This window comes from Hyaena hyaena, unplaced genomic scaffold (genome assembly GCF_003009895.1).
Source record: "Hyaena hyaena isolate Hyena2069 unplaced genomic scaffold, ASM300989v1 scaffold_341, whole genome shotgun sequence".
NCBI lineage: Eukaryota > Metazoa > Chordata > Mammalia > Carnivora > Hyaenidae > Hyaena > Hyaena hyaena.
In genome coordinates this window covers 844997-871555 of record NW_024080973.1, presented here as the reverse complement: position 1 = coordinate 871555, position 26559 = coordinate 844997, and the positions used below count along the sequence as shown (strand labels likewise).

General features: G+C 45.3%; 1 protein-coding gene across 1 annotated transcript in view; it reads left to right on the top strand.

The window, feature by feature from the left end:
- PIP5K1B (phosphatidylinositol-4-phosphate 5-kinase type 1 beta) overlaps positions 1 to 26307 on the top strand; it is a 193040-nt gene extending 166733 nt beyond the window's left edge. The window contains exons 13-14 of the mRNA XM_039249525.1: positions 5121 to 5238; positions 25587 to 26307. Of these exons, the coding sequence (XP_039105456.1) occupies positions 5121 to 5238; positions 25587 to 25589 (121 nt within the window). The 3' untranslated portion in view covers positions 25590 to 26307. The remainder of the gene's footprint in view (positions 1 to 5120; positions 5239 to 25586) is intronic.
- The last annotated feature ends 252 nt before the right edge of the window (positions 26308 to 26559 follow it).

Below are 26559 nucleotides of genomic sequence, written 5' to 3'. Positions count from 1 at the left end.
GGAAGAATACTGTTTTTATGTTAAGTGTGTTCTGCCTACTTTCCTCCAAACCTTTCTAGCCATCGTTACTCTCCTGGAGCAAAGATCCATGCAGTCACATCCAACCCCATATCCCGCCTTCGCTTCTCCTGGATCCTAGAGTTACTTTCCAGCTCCCAGGCACATCTGGTTTTGTTACATCGGTGTCTGCAATGGCCTATCTCTAAAGTGTGACCTTGGGCCAGTTACTGCACCTCCCTGGGCCTAGGTTTCCTCCTCTGTGAAGTAGAGGTATGGGGCTGACACATACGAGAGGGGCCAGGCAGACGTGATGTAAACGTGTGGAAGAGGCCGGGTATGAAGCAGAGAGTGGTGGGCTCCTTGGAGAAGAGGCCGGGACGTTCCCAGTTTAAAGCAGGCAGGTGCAGCCTCCCTGCTACCCAGAAAGGTGGGCTAAGAGTTGCCAGCTATGGAAAACTGGGTTTTGGGGGGAGGAATCCTGTTTCCTAATTTAGCAATAATTCAAACTAAAAAAATCTCTTTGGGCCCACGGCACACTTCTCTCAGCCACAGTGGTTCTGGGGGGTCAGCAGGCCACAACCTCTGAGCTAGACGTCCTTCAGAATGGAGGTCCCCTGACTTGTGCAATGTCCTGTGACAGGCTTCTGTAGACCTGAACGCAAGGTCTGTTCACCCCTCAGTGTGCCATCTCAGCCCAGTGCTCTCGTGTTGCCTGGTCTACTGGAATTTCTTTCTCTGTTAGGAAAAAGAAAATGTTTAAGGGGCACCTGGGTGGGCGCAGTAGGTTAGGCATCCGACTCCGGCTCAGGTCATGATCTCACAGTTCATGGGTTCAAGCCCCGCGTCAGGCTCTGTGCTGACAGCCTGGAGCCTGTTTCAGATTCTGTGTCTCCCTCTCTCTCTGACCCTCCCCTGCTCACGCTGTCTCCCTCNTGGAGCCTGTTTCAGATTCTGTGTCTCCCTCTCTCTCTGACCCTCCCCTGCTCACGCTGTCTCCCTCTCTCTCTCTCTCTCTCTCTCTCTCTCTCTCTCTCTCTCAGAAATAAATGAAAAACATTAAAAATTTAAAAAAAGAAAAGAATATGTTTTCTGGATTACTAACAGATTAATCAGGGATTTATTCCAAACAGTTCAAAAGTTTATTCTGTCGGATTGCTGATATTTCTGGACACTGAGAGATGGAAGTTTAAAATCATGATCCTTTGGTGCCTCATGAAACTTTTTTTCCTCTTTTATGTTGTTTCACATACTATAAAATTCACCCATGTAAATTATAGAGTTTGGTAGCTTTAGTATATTCACAGAGTTGTGGAGGACTAGAATCTCATTTTAAAGTATTTTAAATGTCCCAGAAAGAAATGCCACACCTGGGGCACCTGGGTGGCTCAGTCAGTTAAGCATCCAACTCTTTTTATTTTTAATGTTTATTCATTTATTTTGAGAGAGTGCATGCTTGTGCAAGTCGGGGAGGGGCAGAGAGAAAGGGCAAGAGAGGATCCCAAGCCGGCTCCACACTGTCAGCACAGAGCCCAACGCAGGGCTCGATCTCATGAACCATGAGGTCATGACCTGAGCCAAAATCAAGAGTCAGGCACTTAAATGACTGAGTCACCCAGGCACGGCAGGCATCCAGACTCTTGATTTCAGCTCAGGTCGTGATCTCATGGTTTTTGAGATGGAGCCCCAAGTCCGTTCCCTTCTAACAGCTCGGAGCCTGCTTGGGATACTCTTCCTCTCCCTCTACCCCTCCCCAACTTGTACAGTCTCACACATGGGTGTGCATAAGCACGCGCTCTCAGAATAAAATAAACTTTAAAAAACACTTTAAAACTTTAAACAAAAAAACCCAATAGTAGTCATTCCTGTTCTCCCTCACCTCACCCCCACCCCCGGCAACCACTTATCTGCCTTCTGTCTCTTCTAGATTCACCTGTTCTGTACATTTCACATAAATGAAATCATACATTACGTGGTCCTTTAGGACCAGCTTCTTCCATTTAGCATGACATTTTCCACATTCATCCATGTTGTCGCATATATCTGTCCATTTTTTAAATTGCTGAATGATATTCCACTGTAGGAATTATTTATCCACGCATCAACTGATGGACATTTGAGTTATGAACACTTTGGGGCTATTCTGAAGCCTGCCTACTGGGAGCATGCATGTATAGGTCTTGGTGTGGACGTATGTTTTCATTTTTCTTGGCTATTTATCTGGGCATGGAATTACTGGGTCGTATGGTTTTCAGGACCCACCACAGTTTTCCACAGCAGCTGTACTTTTCTACATCATCTGCAGCATAGGACCCCCCTCCTCTCTGGCTCCTGTGATCATCTGTCTGTTTTATAGCCAGCCTCGTGGCTGTGAAGCAGTGTCTTGCTGTCATTTTTATTTGCATTCCCCTAATGAGTGGAGATGTTGAGCATTGTTTCCTAGGCTTATTGGCCATGTGTGGATCTTCTTTGGAGAAGTGTCAGTTCCGATCCTTTACTCATTTTTCAGTTGGGTGATTTGCGTTTGTGTTGTTTTAAGAGTTCCTTACATAACCTGGATTTCAGTCCCTGTGAGCCTCATTTTCATCCCCCAAATATAACGACGCTCAGAATATTCTGTTGGGATAGGAAAAGAATCCTAATACATGTGAGAAAGAATACAAATAGAGTGGTTTTTTTTTTTCTTCGTGGATACCTGTTTGGTTTTATCAAATTCGATCAGGTAATAACTGAGGAAATCTGGTACTTCTTGTTTTCTATAATCGCAGTGCATTTTAGCTAAAATAATTGATAACTGTACCTGTTAAGTCGCAAAGAATACATAACTTTTTTCTCAACCATGCTAGTAGCTTACTCATAGTTACCAAAAATAGAAGATAAATATTAGACTGGAAAATACGTAAGTTTACTTCTAGGGCACTGCCTGGGTCACAAGAAGACAGGAGAAAAAGAAAGAAAGACACTTTTAGCTGTTTTTATGCTACATGTATTGCCATTAAAAAATTAAAAATTTTGTAAGAAAAATCACTTCCAGGGGCACCTGGCTGGTTCAGTCCATAGAGCATACAACTCTTGATCAAGAGTTCAAGCCCCACATTAGGCATAGGTCCTATTTAAAGAAAAATCACTTCCAGAATCTTCTTGGATATACCCTTAAATATCACAACTAAAAACTCAGGTAGGGGAAAACTCAGTTTGAACTTCATCACATAAATTCTATGTTTATAAAATTTAATTACATAAAAATAAAACAGGAACCAAACACACAGGGATAAAAATCAAAAGTCATACCACACTCCTATACTGACCACCTTGTTTCTGGCTTTGATGTTTAAGTAGATAATTCATTCATCTTTTTGGAGTGACAGCATAGGGGTTGAAAAGCAGAAGGCAGTGAAAGCCCATCATTGCATCCTTACTTTTGACCCAAAAAATAACTTGAGCAATATTCACTGCCACACGGTGCCAAAGCATTCTCCCTTGAAGGCCAACAGTCTACTAAATCAAGACATCGCTCCGGGTTTACAGTACGAGCCGCCTCGGTGGCTCAGTTGTCGGGCGTCCAACTTCAGCTCAGGTCATGATCTCACTGCTCATGAGTTCAAGCCGCGTGTGGGGCTCTGTGCTGACGGCTCGGAGCCCGGAGCCTGCTTTGGATTCTGTGTCTCCCTTTCTCTCTCTCTGCCCCTCCCCCACTTGTACTCTGTGTCCCTCTCTCCAAAATAAGTATTAAAGATTTATGAAGCCACCAGCTCCATGGAGAGAGGCCACACCTGCCCTGCTCTTTCAAGTCCATCGAAACAACCTCTGTGGCCCACGCTGTGGGGTTTTTGAAAACGAAGAGGACTTTTTTTTTTTTTTTACAGTATCCAGAATATAAGAAAACCTGTCCAGGCAGAATACAGTGGCTTTGACCCCTTCCTTTTCGCGTTCTCCCACATCACCAGATGAGAGGGCAACGGGAGACTCCAGTGCCCTTCTCACTTCTTCCGTAGTGTTTTCACAATGATTGTTTCAGTGTCTTTTGTGATCAGAAAAAAATGCAAATGAACCTGATTTATTAAGACCCATACGATTCTAATGATCCTTTTTTTTTTTTCTTAATACTGAAAAGGTCAAGATTTCTAACTATTTGCCATAGCTTCAACTGATGGGTAGACATGTCCAGAAAGAAAATGATGTGTCATCCCGGAGTAGGGAAGGGCAGGGGATTAGAAGGTCCTCACCAGTCTCCTCTTGAGGTGGGAAGCTCTGACAGCAGCTCAGAGGATGGCTTCAGCTAGAGTTCTCAGAAGGGGGGAGCAGGGAGGGGGTCCCTGCAGGTGGCCAGGGCCTTGTCACGGGGGAGGGGACAGGGAGCCGTCTTCCACACTCCTGCTCTCAGCCCCGGGCAGATGGGCTCCGCCTGGCCACGGCCAGCCCCTTGCCACAGCTCACCTGGCCCCCATGGCCCTCTCTCCCACTGCCGTTCGCGACATCGTGTTCTTACAAAATCTTCCGGTGGAAAATTCCCACAGTTTAAAAACCTGAGCTCCTAGCTTAATCCCCAAGGTCAGTACTATCCAAACGGGCCGATTATGTCCACAGGCACCAGGGACTTTCCCACCGTAACCAAACAGGGTGCTTTTCCCTCGAAAATGATTCTCTAGTACGACTGTCTGCCCGCCTTCCTTTGCATCTCTCGTCCTGTTAGCAGGGGCACGTAGGCTGTCCCCACAAGCACATCACATAGCGCTGCGTATCTGTGTAACCCCTCGTTCCCCAGAGTGCAGGCCTTGGACCAGCAGACGAGCATCACCTTGGAGCTTATTAGAAATGCAGAGTGACAGGGCGCCTGAGTGGCTCAGTCGGTTAAATGTCTGACTCTTGGGACCCACAAATTACTTCTCAGAAATGTAAAGTATCTCATGCAGGAAAGCAAAGCAGACACCGATGGTGCCACCAAATTCCTTCCACCAAGTGAGCATGTCTCCAGGCTGGACCTTATTTCCTTCCAACTCTCAAAATCATTTTTTCTCCCTAAAAGCTTTCCCACACTCTACTTCGTTTGCCACGACGTTGCAAGTCTCCATGGATTTTGCTCTGGGAGGCCACATGCTCACTCTTCTTCTTTCTCTTTCCAGTAAAGGGTTACCTTCCAGTTCAACATTTACCTTGGAAGAGGGGACCATCTACTTGACTTCGGAGCCCAGTGCTCTGGAAATGCAGGATGATAATGCCTCCGTGCTCGATGTCTATTTAGTAAGTAATTTTCATGTCTCCCCCTCCCTTCTGGTTGATAGAAGGACCCCGGCTTCAGCAGACACAAGAACAGCTTCTCTTAAGACCAGGTGTGCTTGGGTTTTCAAACATGGTGCTTTGTCACGTCTACAAATAGCGTCTTTCCACAAGCCATGCTCCCCGACAGTTCACATAGGACATTACGCTAAAGATTATGTCGGGGAGGATGCAGAATCGGCGTATGTAATAAGAGAACGAGTCCCCTGCTCATGGGGCAAAGGGAGCCTCCTCCAGGTTATTCCCGACAAAGTCAGGCCTTCTGACTCAACCATACCCTCTTGTGTGTGAATGTTCTCGAATTCTGGATTACTGTCTTGGGAAACTGGTAGCTGAAGAGGCACAGAACTGGATTGTGGGAAAAACCTGAAGTCAGCACTCAGGAATCTTGGCTCCCTCCCCCAGTTCTCGCCAACCAGCTGCGTGATCTAGACGGGACCTGCTCCGTGCGTCCTTATTTGCCAAAGGAGGGAAATAATGCCTGCCTCCCCGGGCTACGTGGGGAATCAGGAGTGGTCATGGGTGTGAACGCCCTTTGGTGCCTGCCAAGTTGGCTGCAGTGGCTTGACTGAATTATTAGAGGAGGGCTAGAAAGATACATGATGGACTAAACTGTAAAAGAGGAGAAGAGGTACTTTCCCTATAAAGTACATCCCACACACATTCTCCGCATCCTTACACACCTGCACAAATAGCCCATGAGACAGGCCAAGTGTTGATTTCAAGGTTTCCACTCTGAAGCTTTGCCCAAGCCTGTGTGTACAAGCTCCGTGTTGGGAGCCAGCATGGGAACCCCCCCCCACCCCATGCCGCCATTTTACACTTCTCCATATGCCCCAGCCTATCCCTGATTGCCTCATGTATGCCCTGCAGGACTTAGTCACCGAAAATACTACTCATTATCCCAGAGGCCTCCAGTGTCCTCCCCTCCCCTCCCAAAGTAAGATCCACAGTCCTCAAAGCCCTGCATGGTCTGATCCACCCTGCCTCTACCTTTCTTGCTAATACCATTCCAACCACACTGGCCTTGGTATTCTTCTCATAACCAAGCATGTCTCTGCCTCAGGACCTTTGCATATGATCTTACAGTCTGGACACACTTTCTTTGTTGTTTGATGCTTGCTCCCTTGCTTCCTTCAGTCTCACCTCAAACATCTCCTTCTTAGATAAGCTTTCCTTGACCTCTTACATAAAGTAGAAGCCCTCTCCCCACAACAACCATTGTGAAAGGACTTTTTAATATATATATAATGTCTGAAGAGCCTGATTGTAGCACTAATAGAATTTTTTTCCGCTGGGCAACAGTTCTCCCCACACTGCCTCCCCCCTTTTAAAGTCAGCTATGGTATGTTGTAAAATCCTTACAGAAGAGTTCATTCCTCTGTACCACTAAGAAGGTAGGGAATTAAATAAGAAAAAAAAGTTTATTAATAATTTTTTGATCCCAGGGGAAGTTTGCTTTTGTAGAGAAGTAGCAGTCGGGAAATCTACAAGGAAAGACCAAGTGAAATCTCACCTTCATGAGCTAAGAGTTCGTGCCCCTTGTGTGTTTCTCTTAAAATCCAGATTTGTACCAACTGGGGGCATGGGATACTCCTAAGGGGAATAGAAGATCACCAGGTGGTTAAATGGCCCTGCCCATGCCAGTCCCTTATCTGTTACCCGTATTCCTTTGGTAGAAAGCTGGTCTCATTGGTCATTTCTGTTGTCCCTCCTTGGGATTATCAATTTCATTTATAAGCAAACTGCATATGTGTTTTTATCAGTGTCTAATTTTATTGTGCTTCTTCTGTGCCTGTCTTGGACACTGAAAAGCAAAACCTTTCAGGGAGGGATAATGCTTGCCTCAGGAAGCCACAATATTAATTGCTGGTTGTATTGAAAACACTTGAGCACCAGTTGGAAATCAAGGGATCTGGGAGTTTAGAACCGAAAGAGGCAGTGGTGATGGCTGGCGGCTGCGGTTCCCAAGCGTAGGAAGTGAGAGGAATCAGGCAGCGGGAGGCAGGAGAAATTCTCACCAAGCTTGGAGAAAAGCTGATCTAGCCTAATCCTATTTTGTAGCTCCTCACCAGAAGCCGTTTAACATTTTTCAGTGTTTCCTACAAGCCTGGCAATGTCCTAAATACTTTGTCTTAAGCCGTTTAATCCCCACAGCCCGCGATGTAGCAGATGGAGCTCTGTTTTATGTAGAGATGATCAGTTTGCCCCCAAGTTATGCAACGAAAAAGTAACTGATTGAGCGCTGGGATTCCAATCAGTGGGGTCTCGCCCAAAACCTTTCACTTCCATCTCACTGTTGGTATTCATTTAAGTAAATTTCTGTCAAAATAATGATTTTCCAGAACAAAAACAAATGAGAAGAGCAGCAGTATTCTACCTCTTTAAAATCCCTAACTTCTGGTTTGGTAGAAGAGGCTGGATTCTCGTGTGTGTGTGTGTATGTCTGCATTAGTCTTTTGTGATCGGACATGCTTCATATGACACTGTGTGCCCACGAGAGGACATGGGAATGAAAAAGCAGGTGACATCTCCCTCCCCCCACTGTCCTAATCCTTAAGTCAGCCCCTTCCCCTACTGAACCCAATGGGACATAAAGCAATGACACAGAAATAGGCACCTGGGTTCTGTCCCCATCTCTGCCTCTCACCAATCATGGACTTGGAATTGCCCACCCTTTTAGGGCCTCAGTTTTCTCATCTATAAAATGGATCATTAAATCACTGGCTCTAGCCTGCTGGGACTCTTTAAATTACATGGACTTGTAGTAAAGGAAATCGGAGACTTCACCAGAATCACGACAGTGGTTTCTCCAAATTTTGCTGTTTCATCACATCCTCTACCCTAAACCTCCACAGTATTTAAATTTTTTGGCAATACATCTAGAAAGTTCTGCACCATTAATTTGTAATTCCAGGTTGTGTTTTCACGCTGGAGGTTTTTATGTTTTATTTCGCGTGCTCTTTTGGTTCCAAAAGGATACAGCTCATTGGCCACCCTTCACCATGTCCCTTTGCCTCCGCACTCAAAGAGGGAAGGGAAACGATAAGCAGAAGGGCATATCGTTGTTTAGCCTTCCTCTGGACCTTATTCGAATCCTCTTAATCAAAGGCATCCTTACTTGGAGGGCAGTTGGAGGCTTCTGTGTTGACACGGTTAGGCATTGTAACCAGACACAGGTGTGTCTCGTCGTATTTCCCCTCTAAGATACAGACTAATCCCCTGGTGCTATTATTTGTATACTAATATATAATATGGTGTAGATCCCCTTGAAGATATATATAGGATTTAAAACCAAATAATGTATGCACACCGGGTAACCTATGAAATTCCTTTTAAGGATGCACCCGCATTATACGCTTGTCAGTTGAGCCAGCGAGCTTGCTTTCCGCTGTGATCTGACATGAAGTTGAAAGCCTAGTTTCCTGTAAAAGGCAGCTAATTGCCCATCCCCCTTACTCTAGCACTGGGTTCAGATTCCATGTTCCAACGATCCTGCCTTGTTTTGAAAAGGCCATTCGCTTTCCCTCCACCGAGAGTTCCAGGCTCTCTGACTCATTTGCAAGGATTCAAATCAAGGGAGGGGTTTTTGAAGAGGATTTTACCCGGTGACCAAAGATGCCTTTGCCCTTGAATATTGGGCGGAGGGCACAAATGAGGGTATCACAAAGAATACAGCAGCCGTGAGCAGGCTCTGTTGATTGAAAATGGGCAATCAGGCAGTCTTCGGAACAGAGCTCAATTCCACTTTGTGAAAAGTCTCATATTCTCGGGCACTGACGCTGTTCCCGCAGCTTTGAGTTCGCTTCCTAAGGCAGCTCCTTTGCCTGATGTAGACGCAATTTTGCATCAAGGGGAAAGGGCACAACCAACATGCAGCTGAAAAATGTTACGGGTCTGACTAGCAGAGCAGGGCTGGGGCCGTGGGGGATCATGGGATTGCTTTGTTAAGAACACAGAAGTTTGAGAGATGCCACCCAGCAATGATTTTCTTCTCTTTAGTCTCCAGGTTCTTCCCTTTTCTCTTTTTACTATTAACATCCTCTCCGTAATAGGTCCTTTCATCCAGAGAGGTGTCTGTGCAAGGTGGCTGTTTGAAGTGCAAAAATAGCTGTGGGCAAAGGAGAAGAAACGGTTAAGCCACTTCTTAGCCTTGCCTGGATGGGAGATTAATGCTCTGATGCGCAGCTGTTGGACAGCTTGATTATTTAATGTGTCTTTGGGGTGGCTAATAATACTCTTTGATCACAGGACGAAGAGTGGCAGAGAAGTGAAAATGATTGAATTAACAGCTTACCGTAGCATTATGTATCAGAAAAGCCTGACAAAGAAGAAGAAAAACACTTTAAATTAGGTCACGGGGGTCTGAGAAAATCCACGGGCACTTTCTGGCAAAAGAAATAGCATTTGTGGATTTCGCTTCCTGGCACAGAGCTAAAAGACTTGTATGTGGAATATCAGGTCCCTTTAATCACTCCCATTTAGCCAGAGTGGCTGCCGCAAGGGGTGTTTATTTGAAACAGGGGCAAATCTATTGCTTCTCAGCGGAGAGCTACAATCCCCATGAGCCAAAGAGACTGGTTGGGATTTTGGTAGATTTTAGTGAGAGCACCGGAGGAGGGGGAGGAAAGGCCAACCTCTGCCCCTGGATTGTAACCAGAATGCAGTTTCCTTCCGCCATACGTCCCCATTGGGAAGAAATGGAGAGATTTCAGCAAGAGCAAAGTGGCACCCTTTGTTTATTCCCAAAAGTGCTTGGCCCCCTTCAGTCATTGACCAAATACTACTTCTAAGACACGCCAAGGAACGGATAAAATGGATCCCAGTGCCTGTACCTATGGCAACTCTCACAGTTTTCAAATCAATGACGTAATCCATCTGTCTGGGATAGGAAGACTCCCATAGGATTCTGGTTTTAAAAAAAAAAAAAACCAACAGCATTAAACTACTGTTTAAGGAAGGATTAGCTAAGGGCATTGGTAGTCACCCAGGCATACTGGCTTTTCAGTTACATTGCACCCAGCATTAGCAACTGAATGACAGTTTGCAGGGAGGGTAACAGACTATTTTTTCTGTTGGGGCCTAGCTTTGTGGTGATTTCTGCCTTGAGGTCAGCCCTGCAAGTGAGCTTGCCTGAGGCACCTGCATCGGGGCACACCAGGGGTCACCTCGGGGCACACCAGGGGTCACCTCACCCCATCGTGTCTCTATCTTTGCCTCCTGGCGCTGTCCTCTCTCCACCCACCCACGCCCCCGCCCCCCAGTCTGCCTCATGCTTCTCTCTGGGATTTCTGTTTCTCTCTTCTTCCTCCTCACGGGCACCAATGTTTGCTAGTCTCCTGAGCCTTTCCAACTCTTGGGCAAAGAGACCAGTCTCCAGTGGTGTGACCTTGAGGCCGCCAGGCCTAGAGCCTGTAGGAACCATACTCAGAATGACCCCACGTTAGGAACAGATGGGTTTAAAGAAAGCAAATTAAAACCTCCCCCTGGGCGAGTGAACAGGGCTGCCGTCATTCATACCATTTCACTCTTGGGGGATCTGAGGAGGAATGGGGCAGATGTGGTAGAAGGGAGAATGTGTATGTATTACCCCCTTTATAAAAGTAAGAAAGACCTCCCAGCGTGTGGTGAACGGTCTGAGAAGGACTCCGGAGTGGGGATCTGAGGGCTTGGCTTCCTTTGGCTTGTCTCTACCTGTGGTAGCTTCCTAGGGCTGCCCTGAAACAAAGAACCCGTATCTCCGTGGCTCAAACAGAAATGTGTCGTCTCCCAGTGGTGAGGCCAGAAGTCCAAGATCAAGGTGGCAGCAGGGTTATGATCCCTGGGAAGGCACTAGAATAGGGTCCTTCCTCCAGCTTCCGGTGGCCCCGCGCGTTCCTTGGCATCCTTTGCCTTGCAGCTCTCGTCTCTGCCTGTGTCTTCACGGAGACTTGTCTGTGTGTCCCCCCTTCTTCTGTGGCCCGGGAAGCAAAGCTAAAGTGAACCCTGGAGGGGGCTCCTACCACACACGCTTGCAGGAACCGCCCGGCCTGGGACTGTTTTCCCCTTTCAGCAAGCCCTGCTGCCACCTAGTGGTGGAAAGGCACCTCTGCCCGCGGGGCGCACGTTGTGACGCAAGTCCTTGAATCCTATGAGCACGTGTGCCGTTCAGTGGGCCCTCTCCACGCTGTGCACTTTCTCGCCGATCCTCCGTGCTGCGCGTGCACCGTCCACAGGGCCACGTCCGCGGCCGGGCCCACCCCGCCCCCCGCCACTTTCCAGGTTGCTCTGCAGTCCCTGGTCACGAGCAAGTCAACTCCAGGGCTCATCTGCGCCAGGATGAGAGCAGGACCCCCTCGGCCGTCAAGGTCAGTTCTTCCCCAGCCTCTTGGAAAGGCCCCTCAGCCGTTTGGGGATTCAGCATAGAAAATGCCCTTCTTACTGTTTAAGCAGCAACTTTATCAGACGATCGACAAATAGAAGGTGGAAAAATCCTTTTCTTCACTTAGGATCTTTGACCAGCCATCCGTTACAGCCTCTCAACTCCTAGGTGGCTGTACTCCCCAGTAAGGGGTAAGACTGAGTATCTTATAGATTTCAACTGAAAAAAAAAAAAAAAAAACAAAACTTCCCAAATCCCAGGAACGACTGCCATATAAGTAATTTATCTTCTCCCAGTTCTGGAGGCCAGAAGTCAGAGATGAGGATGGTGGTGGGTTTGTTTCCTTCTGAGGGCCGTGGGGCAAGGATCTGTTCCAGACACGGCATCTTGGCTTGTAGGTGGCTGTCTCCTCCCTGTGTCTTCACGTGGTCTTGCCGGTGTGTGACTTTCCCCTTTTGGTAAAGACATGCATCATAGGGCTCTCCCTCATGACCTTATTTTAAGTTCATTATCTCTGTAAAGACCCTTACCTCCAAAGAGGGCCACATTCTGAGGTACTGGCTGTTAGGACTTTTTTGGAGAGATGCAGCTCAACCCATAATTGCTTCTGTTGTCTTTTTATAAAGGAAAATGGTAGCAGTCGAAGTGCAGAGACAGAAACGCTTGATGGCGGAATAGCTTCTGGTTTCTGCACCTGCGTGGAGGGGGAGGGGCGCTCCGGCCTCTGCACGCCGTCCTTCCCTACGTAGTTCCAACAGTATCCAGTAGGCTCATCCCAGGGTAGTGCTCCTTTTCAAATGAGACCAAGATTATATTCCTGCCCCCACATTTTCCCACTGCGGCAAAAGCAGGGATCAGAGTGAATTGGGTTGTGGCTCCAGGGCTCTAAGATCTATTAGATGATAAGATAACAATTTTGGACTTACAGTTAGCAGAAGTCACTCGACTCTGGTAAAGTCCAACATCGAACTGTTAGCCCGTAGACCTCACTGATGCCCTCAGGCTTCTCCTGGGTTTCTGGAAAACAATCAACAGGGATCTGTGCAGCCATAACAGTCTAAAACCTGAGAGGCCATAATGTTAAACTAATTCCCAGGAGTCATCCACAGTGAGTGCCAGCTTCTTCCTGGAGTCTCTTCTCCTCTTCCCCGTAGAGACACACCTCTTATTATTACAGGTTTTACAAATGCAAGGTTTTCGGCTACTCTGGGTTGAAGAAGCCATTCGGTCCCATTTTTTCGACAGCATTTACTTACTTAGCGTCTGTGTGTCACGTTCTGGCCATCTTTCCAGTATTTCAGACTTTGTCAATATTCTGTTTTAGTGATCTCTGATAGGTTTAGGGAGCCACACTCACCTAAGACAGTGAACTTAATACATGTGTATGTGTGTCCTGACATACCCATCAGCTGTTTCCCTCCCTCTCCCCCTCCTCCCTCCGCCTTCCTATTTCCTGAGGCACAATGATATTGAAGTTAGAGGCCACTGGAGGGTTATTAACTGAGCTAAGCATCCAACTAAAAGGAAGCACCCCATGTCTCTTAAAAGCTAGAAATGATTAAGCTTAGCAAGGAAGCCATTTTGGAAACTGAGATGGCCCAAAAGCTTGGCCTCTTGCAGCAAACAGCCAAGTCATGATTGCAAAGAAAAAGCTCCTGAAGGAAGTGATAAGTGCTTCCAGGGTACACTTAAGTAATAAGAAAGTGAAACAACCTGGGCGCCTTGGTGGTTCAGTTAAGCGTCTGCCTTCGGCTCAGGTCATGGTCTCGCAATTCGTGACTTTAAGCCCCGCATTGGGCTCTGTGCTGACAGCTCAGAGCCTGGAGCCTGCTTCAGATTCTCGGTCTCCCTCAGTCATGCTCAGTCTCTCTCAAGAGGAAACATTTTAAAAAATCTTTTTAAAAAGTGGAAGAGCCATATTGATGACATGGAGAAAGTTCTAGTGGTCCAGATAGAAGGCCATATCGCCCCCAACATCACCTTAAGCCAAAGCCTAATGCAGGCAAGGCCCTGACTCTCTTGCATTCTGTGAAGGCTGAGAGAGGTGAGGAAGCTGCAGAAGAAAAGCTTGAAGCCAGCAGGGGTTGGTTCTTGAGGTTTAAGGAAGGAAGCCATCTCCACGGCATAAAAGTACAAGGTGAGGCAGCAAGTGCTGATGGAGGAGCTACAGCTGAGAGAATTAAGGAGGCTACTTTCAATGTAGATACAACAGTCTTCTATCAGGAGAAGAGATCATCTGTGACTTATATAGCTGGAGAAGAGAAGTCAATGCCTGGCTTGAAAGCTTCGAAAGACAGGCTGACCATCTTGTTTGAGGCCCCTGTGAGTTGATGTTGATGCCAGTGCTCATGTACCATTCTGAAAATCCTAGGGCCCTTAGGAATGATGCTGAGTCTACCTTCCTGTGCTCTCTAAATGCAGCAAAGCCTAGATGACAACCTGTTTAACATGGTTTACTGAATATTTCAAGCCCACCATTAAGACAATTCAGAAAACAATATGCCTTTCAAAATGTTCCTGCTCACTCACAACGCACCTGGTCACCCAACAGCTCTGTGGGAGATGGACAATAAGATTGCGGTTTTCATACCGGCTAACAAAACATCCGTTCTGGAGCCCATGGATCAAGGAGTTGTTTTGAGTTTCAAGTCTCAAAAAAGATATTTCATAAGGCTCTAGCTGCCGTAGATAGTGATTCCTATGACCTGGGCGGAGTACATTGAAAATGTTCTGAAGAGATTTACTCGATGCCATAAGGAACATACGTGACTCATGGGAAGAGGTGAAAATATCAGCCTAAGTACAAGTTCGGAAGAAGCTGATTCCGGTCTTGAGGGAGGACCTTGAGGGAATCCGGGCCTCCACGGAGTCCGTAACTGCAGAGGTGGGAATCACAGGGGCCTGGAGCCTGAAGGGGGGACTGAATGGCTGCCACCTCTGGATAAAACCTGAACAGACGAGGAGTTGTTTCTTGTGGATAAGCAAAGAAAATGACTTCCCGAGATGCAATCTCTTCCTGAAGACGATGCCGTGGAGATTATTGAAATGAGAGCTAAGAATTTAAACTAGTAGGCACACTTGGTGGATTAAACCACCGCAGGGTTTGAGAAGATGGACTACGATTTTGAAAGAAGTTCGACTGTGGGGAAGATGCTGTCCACCAGCCCCACATCCCCTACAGACACGATTCAGGAAAGGAAGAGCCAGTCGCTACAGTGGACTTCATTGTCGTCGTCTTTTAAGAAATTGCCACAGCCACCCCCACCTTCAGCCACCAGCACCCTCATCAGTCAGCATCCACCAGCATCAAGGGAAGATCCTCCACCCACAGAGATGACAGTGTTGCTGGAGGCTCAGATGACCGCATTTTTAGCAAATAAGGGTTTTTAATTAATGTAGGTTCGTTGTGTTTTAGACGCATTCCTGTTGCACACCTAGCAGACTATGGTATACACGTGCTTTGTGTGTGCCCCACAAAACCCAGTGGTTTCTCTGTTTCAACATTCATTTCATTGCGGGGATCCGAAACCTAACCCCAGCATCCCCGGAGTGCGCTCTGCTGGTTGGCGTGGAGCTCTGATCGGGCATTTAACGGTTGGTAAGAGGCCAGGCACGCCATGTGCTGCCAGCACCTCAGATTTCAACAGACATTCTGCCACATTGGGCACAACATGGTAGTTTTCATCCCAACTGGACATGCCCTTCAAGAACATTCCACATTTTACGTTCTGCCTCACAGGTTCTTGGGAAGAGGCCTACAGTCCCGGGTTCTTAGCAGAGTGTTTTCACCTCTGAAAGTGTCCAGGTAGGCAGGTTGGACCATAGCTCCTCTAAGGTTCCTTCCATCGGAGAGGCCATAGTGGTGTCGTTTCACCTGGTCACGCACTATGTCCTCGTTTCTGTAACACTAGCCTGAACTATCCCTCCAGAATATGGTGCATTTTTGTATTCCTGCAGCCTTTGGACAAAGAGAAAGCCCCCCTCCAGTCAGTCTTCAAGTGATTGTGCCTTGGGACCTAACCCCCAACGTGAGGTAGGCGGGAATACAATTAAATATAGAGCCTCAGCTAAGAAAAGGGGGTGGGGGAGACTCTAAGCTCCCCAGAGTCCAACGGTGGCTGTTTCGTGTTTGAAATTCAGGGAGTTCTGAGAAATCAATCTAGTGAACCCAGAGCTGGAGGGGAGTCCAGAGCCAAGGGTGAGGCATTATAAACCCTTTATGCGCATGTGTGTGGGCATGCTGGCTGCTCTGGCTACCGTCAGGCAGGACTAATTATTGGGCTCTCATGGCAACAGAAGGAACATCAGCCAGAAGGAGAACAGAAAATAGAAAGGAAACAGAGCAGGGCTGAGGTAAACAGAATTCAGAAATTGCTGAAGAAATGGGGGCTCGGTGCAGAAAAAGGGAATACAGGGTTATTACCTACGTTAGCCTGGAAAGAACCAAATCAAATGAGTCCTTTCCTCACCTATGGTAGATGAGTATTTCAGTTTGAAACCAAACTGCGGTTGTATTTGGAAACCATACAGGGAAAGATCCTACTTAGGTGGGGCCCTTGGGCTATACCCCGAGGTAGATGTAGTTACAAAAGAGCATCACCCCGAGGGCTCATGGAATGTGGAGACTTCATGGACCATTTAGTGCTGTTCATATTGGCCAGCCTGTGAAGCTTTGCCTGGCCACCACATTCCAGCTCCTACAAAAATATTTTTGGCCACATACATTTTCTAAATGTAGGTTTAAAGACTTCACAAAATGACAGTAAGGACATACCTATCAATAATTACTTTGGAGCCTTTAGGCCATTTACATTTAATCAAAAAACATAAGGTAGCAGTATGCATAAAAAATTCAAGAGGATCTCTGTGTTGCCTACAGGGTACTTCAGAGCTACAGATACATAGAGACCAAGTGGAGGGGTGGGAAAAAACCAATATATCAATACTTAAGATGGACTTTAAAAGAAAGACTGTAAGAAGAGACAAAGAAGCGCATTGCCATGATGATAATCAATCCCACAGAATGTAACAGTTGTAAACATCTACGCACCTAACATTAGAATGCTAAGTAAATAAAGCCGATATTAACAGACCTAAAGGGAGAAATTTACAAGGGACTTGAACACCCCACTCACATCAGTGGATAGATTATCCAGGCAGAAAATCAGTATGGAAACAGTGTCTTTAAAGTAAATACATTAGACCAGATGTATCTAAATATATACAGAACATCCCATCCAAAAGCATCTGAATCCACATTTTTTTTCAAGTTCACAGGGAACGTTATCCAGCACAGATCACATGTTAGGCCACAATGCAAGTCTCTAAATAAACTTAAAAAGACTGAAAGAAACACAAAATACATGGAGGGTCAACTGCATGATACTAAACAGCCAGTGGGTCAACAAAGAAATCAAAGAGGAAATCAAAATACATGGAGACAAATGAAACTAAAAACAACAGTCCAAAGTCTTTGGGACCCAGCTAAAGCTTTTATAAGAGGAAAATTAATACTGATACTTTTCTCAAGAAAAAATACCTCAAAAAAAATCTGAAGGTACCTGGGTGGCTCAGGCAGTGAAGTGTCCAACTCTTGATTTCAGCTCAGGTCATGAACCCACATTAGTGAGATTGAGCCCCCCCATCCGGCCCATGCTGACAGCACAGAGGCTGCTTGGGATTCTCTCTCTCTCTCTCTCTCTCTCTCTCTCTCTCTCTCCCCCCCCTCCCTCCCTCTGCTGGCCCACACACTCCATTAAAATAAACAAACATTAAAAAATAAATCTGACCTTATTTGAAAGGAACTAGAAAATTAACAAACCAAGGCTGTCTACAACAAGGAGATAATATCAGGGCAAAATAAATGAAAAAAGACTAAAAACACAAAAGATGAAGCCAAGAGCTGGTTCTTTGAAAAGATAAATGAAAATGATAAACATTTATCCAGACTTACCAAGAGAAAAAAAGGACTCAAAATCAGAAACAAAAGAGAACAAGAACACCACAGAAATACAAAAGATTCTAAGAGTACTATGAAAAATTCTATGCCAACAAATTACACAACCTGGAAAAAATGGACAAATTTCTAGAAACAGTCTTGCAAAACTGAATCAGAAAAAGTAGGAAATCTGAACAGACTGATAACTAACTGGGTTTCATTGCTGGTAATCAAAAAACTCCCCCAAGAAAAGTCCAGGACCAGACAGCTTCACTGGCAAATTCTACCAAATGTTTAAAGAAGACTTAATACTTATTCTCCTCAAACTAGATTTAAAAAAGAAAAAAAAAAAATAGAAGAGGAAGGAAAGCTTCCAAATACATTCTACAAGGCCAGCATTACCCTGATACCAAAACCAGACAAAGATACTACCCCCTGCCCCCAAAAAAAGCCTAAAGGCCAGTATCTCTAACATAGATGCAAAAATCTTCAACAACATATTAGCAAACCAAATTTAGCAATACAGTAAATGATCATTCACCACAATCAAATGGGATTTATTCCTGGGCTACAAGGATGGTTCAATATTTGTAAATCTGTCAACATGATAAATCACATTAACAAAGGATAAAAATCCTATCATCTCAGTAGATGCAGGAAAAACCTTTCACAAACTTGACAGCCATTCTTGATTAAAAATTCATGTTTAGAGAGAACATACTTCAACTGAATATAGAGCATATAGGGGAAACCCAAGGCTAACATCCTGCTCAATAGTGAAAAACAGAACTTTTCCACTTTAGGAGTAGACCATGAAGTCTACTCTCACCACTTTTATTCAACATGGTAGCAGAGGTTGTAGCCACAGCAAATCAGACAAGGAAGAAAACCATCCAAATTGGTAAGAAAGTAACAAAACTATCTGTAGATCACAGATATTAGGTGTAGACAACACTAAGATTCTATCAAAAAAACTATTAGAATAAGTGAAATCAGTAAAGCTGCAGGACACAAAATCAATACACGGACATCAGTTGAGTTTCTATACACAAATAACAAAGTAGCATAATGAGAAATTCATAACCCCATTTACAGCTGCACCAAAATTGATAAAATACCTAGGAATAATTTTAACCAAGGAGGTAAAAGACCTGTACTCTGCAAACTATAGAACGTTGATAAGAAAAATTGAAGATGTCACAAACAAATGGAAATATAGTCCATGCCCATGGATTGGAAGAATTAAGACTTAAAATGTCCGGTTGGTTGAGCATCTGACTTCGGCTCAGGTCATGATCTCGCTGTTTGTGGGTTCAAGCCCCGCATCAGGCTCTGTGCTGACAGCTCAGAGCCTGGAGCCTGCTTCAGATTCTGTATCTCCTCCTCTCTCTGACCCTCTTCTGCTCATGCTGTCTGTCTGTCTGTCTGTCTGTCTCTCTCTCTCTCTCGGAAATAAAACATTAAAAAGAAATTTTTTTTAAATGTCCATACTACCCAAAGCAATCTCCAAGTTCAGTACAATACCTATAAAAACACCAATATGGGGCACCTGGGTGGCTCAGTCGGTTGAGCGTCCGATTTTAGCTCACGTCATGATCTCACCATTCGTGGGTTCGAGCCCTGCGTCGGGCTGTGTGCTGACAGCCAGCTCAGAGCCTGGAGCCTATTTCAGATTCAGGGTCTCTCTCTCCCTCTGACCCTCCCCTGCTCATGCTGTCTCTTTTTCTCTCTCAGAAATAAGTAAAACATTAGAAAAAGATTTTTTTAAAAAACACAGCATTTTTCACAGAAGTAGGACAGGTAATACTAATATTTATAAGGACACACAAAAGACCCCAAATACCCTAAATATTCTTAAGGAAGAACAAAACTGGAGATATCACAATCCTAGATGTTAAGATATATTACAAAGCTACAGAAATGAAAACAGTGTAGGATTATCATAAAAACAGACACACAAATCACCAGAACCAAATAGCCCAGAAATAAACCTATGCATTTATCGTCAATCTCTGACAAAGGAAGCAAGAATATACAATGAGGAAAAGACCATCTGTTTGATCACTGGTGCTGGGAAAACTGGACAGCTACAGCAAAAGAATGAAATTGGGCCACTATCTCACACCATACACAAAAAGTAACTCAGAATGGAATAAAGACCAAAATATGAGACATAAAACCATTAAATCCCTAAAAGAAAAATAATTTCTTTGACATCTGCTGTCGAAACCTTTTTCTAGGTAGGCCCCTCAGGCAAGGGAAACAAAAGCCAAAGGAAACTACTGGGACTACATCAAGATAAAAAGCTTCTGCGCAACGAAGCAGACCATCAACAAAACGAAAAGGCGACCTACTGAATGAGAGAAGATATTTCCAGTGGATACATCCCATAAGGGGTTAATCTCCAAAATACATAGAGAACTTGTACCACACACACACACAATCTGATTTCAAAATGAGAAGATAAAAAAAAATGGGAAGAGGATGATCTGAGTATACATTTTTCCAGAGACGGCATACCTATGCCCACAGACACAGAAAAGATATCCCACATCACTCATCATCTGGGAAATGCAAATCAACACCACAGCAGGTTATCACTTCCCACTTGTTAGAATGCCTAGAGTCAAAAAGCCAAGAAGTAAGTGTTGGTGAGGATGTGGAGAAAAAGGAAACCTCATACACCATTGGTGGGAATGTAGATTGGTGCAGCCATTATGGACAACACTACGGAGGTTTCTCAAAAAGTTAACAATAGAAATAACCTTCTGATCCAGTAACCGCACTACTGGGTACTGACCCAGAGAAAATGAAAACACTAATTCCAAAAGATCTCTGCACCCCTGTATTGCAGCTCTAGTTACAATAGCCAAGATACGGAAGCACCCCAAAGATGGGGGGGTGTAGCACTCAGCTATAGAAAAAAAGCCTGAGATCTGGCCACGTGCCACAACGTGGATGGCCCGAAAGTCAAGTCAAAGACAACTACCACCTGATTTCACTTGTATGTGGAATCTAAAAAAACAACACAAAACGAAACAAAAAGAAACAGATTCCAGAAATACAGAGAACAAACTGAACCAACAAAGGGAAAGATGGCGGGGGCTGGGGGCCAATGCAAGGGAAAGGGAGTTGGCAGATCTAGGCTCTCAGTTAAGGAATGATTAAGTCACGGGAAGCTAAGGTACAGCAGAGAATCTGGTCAGTGGTATTGTAATAGCACTTTGTGGAGACAGATGGTCACTACATGTGCGGTGGGCATAGACTAACTCGTCAAATCACTGTTTTTGGTCTGTTACATCTACAGTGTAACATTGTACGTCAACTACACTTCAATAAAAAAGTTAACATTTCAGAAAAACATTAGATTAAGGATGTGTGTTTCTTAGGCAAAAAGTTTGGGTGGGGGGGCAGGGGAGGAAAGGCAGGCTAAGGCTCAAAACGAGACCTCAGAAATGAAAGGTCTGTCTCATCTTTGATGCCCTCTGCACATGGCTCTGAGAAGTGAACGTAAAACTCTCCCCCATTGGGAAGCCCACCCCAGAGTGCTCCACTGTCAGGGTCGCCCCCGGGGTGTCTGGCTTCCCCACCACTGCAGTCCAACCTTGGAAAAGGCTTCTCGGTTAGTTAGCAAACAGACTGCTTTTGATTTGCTCTTTTATTTCTCTGTGTGTGTGCTTTAAATAATTTTCATTACGAAAAAGCATTGCCGTCTTTGACCACAAGTGTGCATTATTTTATAGTTTCTGACATTGAATTAAGTACTTAAGTGGAAATAAAGATGCATTTGTCACACACTCAGACATAAAAAAAACACTAGGGATGAGACCGCAGAAGTACAAATCTTGAGTTATGATGGGTTTGTGCCCCGCTAAACCCATCCTAAGGTGAAAACATCATAAATGCAAAGGGCGTGTAAGACACCCAAGCTCTTGAACATCATGGCTTAGCCTAGCCTGCCTCAAAGTGCCTGTGATACTTACATGAGCCTACAGTTGAGCAAAATCATCTAACACCAAGCTTATTTTATAAGGTGTGATTTATCGAAAACTGAACTGAAAGAGCAGAAAGGTTGTAGGGGTACAGAATAGTCATGTGGGTACCATGATCACGTGGTTGTCCGTGCCCAGCATCCTACGCGAGGATCATACCACGTATCCCTAGCCCAGGGAATGATCAAAGATCAAAATTCAAACCCAAGCTCCTGCTAAGTGTCTACCACTTTGGCACGGTCATCAAGTCAAAAAAAAGTGAGACCATCCTTACCTTGGGGCTGCCTGTACCTAAATACTCTTACTTTTTTTTTTTTTAATGTTTATTTCTGAGAGAGAGAGAGACAGCGTGAGCAGGGGAGGGTCCGAGAGAGAGGGAGACACAGAATCTGAAGAAGGCTCCAGGCTGTGAGCTAGCTGTCAGCACAGAGCCCGATGCGGGGCTCGAACCCACCAACCATGAGATCGTGACCTGAGCCGAAGTCAGACGCTTAACCGACTGAGCCACCCAGGTGCCCCTAAATACTTTTTTTTTTTTAATGTTTTTTATTTATTTCTAGGAGAGAGAGAGAGACAGCGTGAGCAGGGGAGGGTCAGAGAGAGAGGGAGTCACAGACTGAAACAGGCTCCAGGCTCTGAGCTGGCAGTCAGCACAGAGCCCGACGCGGGGCTCGAACCCACGAACCGCGAGATCATGACCCGAGCGAAAGTCGGACGCTTAACCGACTACGCCACCCGGGCGCCCCTAAATACTCTTACTTTTAATGACAGCTTTTTTCACACCTGTACCTTCAGGTCTCAGAATTTAAAATACCACGTGTTCTCCAAGTACCACCTGCACAGGAAGAACCCGTGGCATTGCTGCACACACGCAGCAGTTCAGGGGGGTGACAGCTCAGACCGTGTTGTCTACCTGTCATCCCTTCGCTGAGATCTGGCTGGATTCTCTTGCCAAAACACCAGTTTGCATTTCTGTTCCCAAAGCCTCAAGCCAGGGCTGGTTGAATTTCAGGGCACCTCAAAAGTTGCTGGTCTTTTGGGCAGTAATACGGTGAAAATCCCACTTTGTTGGGGGAGGGGAAGGGAGGGGCGGAGCTGGAGCTACCGAGTTTGAAAGAAACTTAAAACCCAAATTTAAAAGAAACTTCTACAGCACCCTCAATTTAAAAAGAAACTAGGTGAATATAAAATATTTTTCATTATTTTTAATAGTAAGGAGAGTAGATCATTATTTTAATTTTTATTTTTGAGAGAGAGAGAAGAGGGAGCGGCAGAGAGAGAGGGAGACGTGGAATCCAAAGCAGGCTCCAGGCTCTGAGCTGTCAGCACCGAGCCTCATGCGGGGCTTAAAACCCACGAACCATGAGATTGTGACCTGCGCCGAAGTTGGACGCTTCACCGACTGAGCTACCCCAGTGGCCCTGGACAGCATATTAGATTATTAAGTCTCCTTTGTTTACTAAATTCTCAGTGTAATTAAATTTGAGAGACACCCAAATACTACTTTTTTTCAAATAGTGATTTTAGGTACAGGAACTATTTACAATAAATTTGTTAACCGTATTTAATAAAATCGTTTGGTTTGAACACAACTCTGGGATGTGTTGACACAGCCCACCATGACTGCCCAAGTCCCCTCAGCTGGCGTGAGCATGTCCGGTGCATTCTGGATTCTTCCTCAGCTCTGCCCAGAGACTGATCAGCCTCAGGCCTCAGTGACACTATCTCAGGGACAGCATCCACCCCTCCTTCAGTGAGGACTCCTTTCTTCCCTGTGGTCAGAATACACTTCCAGGTCAAAGCTAAACCGGGGCGCCTGGGGGGCTCAGTCAGTTGAGCATCTGACTTCAGCTCAGGTCATGATTTCACGGTTCGTGGGTTCGAGCCCTGCCTTGGGCTCTGTGCTGACAGCCAGCTCAGAGCCTGGAGCCTGTTTCAGATTCTGTTATCTCCTTCTCTCTCTGACCCTTCCCTGTTCATGCGGTCTCTCTCTGAGAAATTTTTTTTAAAAAATTGTTTTTAAAAGCTAAACTGCTTTCCATGAGTTTGTCCTGGTTCTGGTCTTAGAGCCAGTTAGTCTTACTCATTGGTCTTCACCAGATGGGAAATGGGACTCTCATCCCTGGGGAAGGTCATGCTGGTCAGGATGCCCCATGGGAAGAGACTGAGGAGAGTCAGACTTTTAGTACTCTGCTGCACACATTCTGATACTCTAACCCCTACCCTGAGGACCCATGCCGCCTGTGCCACTACTGCTGAGGACATGTGCCTAGGACTGAACCAGTACCCAACTCTCCCTTCCCCATGGCCAGCCTTCAGCAACTGGAAGACCACTTTCCTGCCCCATCTCCGGGTCTCTGCTAGACCAAAATGCCCAGGTTTTTAACCGTGGTCATGGGATCTTGGGTTTGGAGCCCTTCCGTGTTGGGTCACCTCAGGCATGGCTCGGTCCAACTGGGTCATGGCCTTCGCCAAGTTTATCATTAGAAACCAGGCACAGACGTCCAGCTGTGATCTAGAGAACACGAACAGAATGGTCACCTCCTTGAGGATTTTGTTTTTGAAGACAGCAAGACCGATAAAGCTGATGGCCAGGATCGTGTCACTTTATGTGGACTTTTTTATGTCCCTCATTGGTGATGCGCCACACGAAGGGACCTGACTGAGCCTGAATAAAGTCCACTGGACAGACTTCTGTCCTGGGAATGTGGGCAGCTTCCACTCTGCCCACCGCTGCGGCTCAGGACACCAGACCCCCGGGCTGTTTTTGGAGAATGATTTGAGTATTAATTAGAGCAGGTTGTACATTGAGGCAGGCGAATCCTAACTTAGATTAATTAGAAACAAAATGGAAACTACTAAGAATTTGAACTCCCAATAGCTTCAATTACCTGATAAAATACTCCTTTTTAAACAGAATCTTTGACATTGTCTCTTAATAATTTTCAAAATCGTTTCTAACGTTGTATTTCCTTTTTCAGCCTCCAAATGAAGGTGTTGGGCCACACATTCCAACAGCCCCAACCTTCTCAACTATCTTGAGGACACAAGCACATGCCTGGCACTGAATGGCCCAGATTTAATTTGTGTACATGGTGTGTGAATGTGTACCCACACTCACACACTGTATTTCCCCAAAGAAAAGCTTCTCCCTTCCAACTACCCTATATGGTAGGATTTAGGACTCCCATTTTACAGAAGGTGCAGAGAAGGTTAAGTAGGGTTGCCTAGGTGGTTCTGTAGGTTAGGCGTCCCAACTCTTTTGATTTCAAGTCAGGTCATGGTCTCACAGTTTGTGAGTTCAAACCCTGCATCGGGCTCTGCACTGATGGTGCAGAGCCTGCTTATGATCCTCTCTCTCCCACTCAGGCTCTTTCTCAAAATAAGTTAATTTTTTTAAAAAAGCTATTTGCATAACATCCTATAGCTCTAGTCATTAGGAAATCAGTAGGTTTCATGTGCTATGTCTGCCTCTAAAAACTGAACACGGTACTGCCTTCCCGTGTAGATCTTGGTGTAACGGTCATAGATGGAACCGGCAGTCTGTGACCCGAAGTGGTTACTATTTTAGGTTAAATGGTTGCTGGATGTATTTTGACCCCCCTGTCACGAGGATGGTGTTTGAAAATGAACACGGCATTCATGAGTCACGACCATGTTCAAGTTGTTCTGATGGGCTTCAGGCCTGCTGTAAGAGACCCGCCCAAAGCCCTGCGCACTTGGAGGTCGGGGATGGACCTTGGCCAGCACGGTTTGCTTCCGAGGCTCAGCACGGTGCTGTCGCGGGAACTTGATACACCCTGGTGTAATTACGGACTATAGGTCTACCAGAGAAGCGAATGCTTTGGTCATCATCACAGAAGGACCCTGAGCCTAATGCCCCCTGACTTCTACCTGCACATTTCCCGGGCACAAGGCTTGGGCGTAATCATGACCTTGTGTTCCCTTTCCTGAGGAGCAGTTAAAAACCATTGCCAAAACTTAGTCTTACAGCTGCTTTCTTTCTTTTTTACCTCCCCAGTAAGTGAAAATGGTGACCACTCCACAGTTGAAGAGAAGTTTCTCCACTCCGGAATTACCCAGAGGAACTTGGCTGACCCGCATGGCACACAAGAAATAATCAACTGGATTTAGGAGTTTGCCAGGTGTCAGGGGAACCTTGTTCCATAGGCCGATCAGCAGACGTGATGTGAAAAACATCACCCTATTCTATCATTTGCCGTTGCTTGCTGAACTGTGAAGAACTGCATGAACTATATTTAAGCTGCTTTCTAGACCATTGCCAATCACCATTTTGGATTTGGAAGTGCTATTTTCCTATTGACACTTGCATTATTTCATTTTGCATGCATCCAATGATTATACATGAGCCACATATGTAATCTTTTTTTAAATCCATCCATGCAAAATGGTAAATAAAGTATAAATTCTGTTCTTTTTTGCAAAATTATAATCATAGCCCATGTCATTAAAAGTTTAAATTGGTTTCATATAAAGATCAGTGTAATAGGTCTGCATATACTTTATAGAAAACTGGCTTCTATAAAGATTTTTTCACTGTTTACTAGTGAAATGAGAAAAGCAAAGCTATTTATAAAAGGCCTTATGTCGTGTATATATGTTGTCTTTGAAATATTTGTGATTTAGTTTATTGCTTGTAAAAGAGAAATTATATAATTTATTTAGTAAATACTATTGTAAACTATAGTTTTATTGAGAGAAATAAAATATTTTGTTCTCAACTGTGGTGGTACATTAATTCTCATGGTTTATAGTCTTTACATTTCTTTTATTAGTTAAAAACACCTAGGGCGCCTGGGTGGCTCAGTTGGTTAAATGTCTGACTTTGGCCCAGGTCATGATCTCAGGGTTCCTGAGTTTGAGCCCCACATCAGGCTGTGTGCTGACAGCTCAGAGCCTGGAGCCTGCTTCACACTGTGTCTCCCTCTCTCTCTCTCTCTCTGCCCCTCCCCCCTTGCTCAGGACTGAGAGAC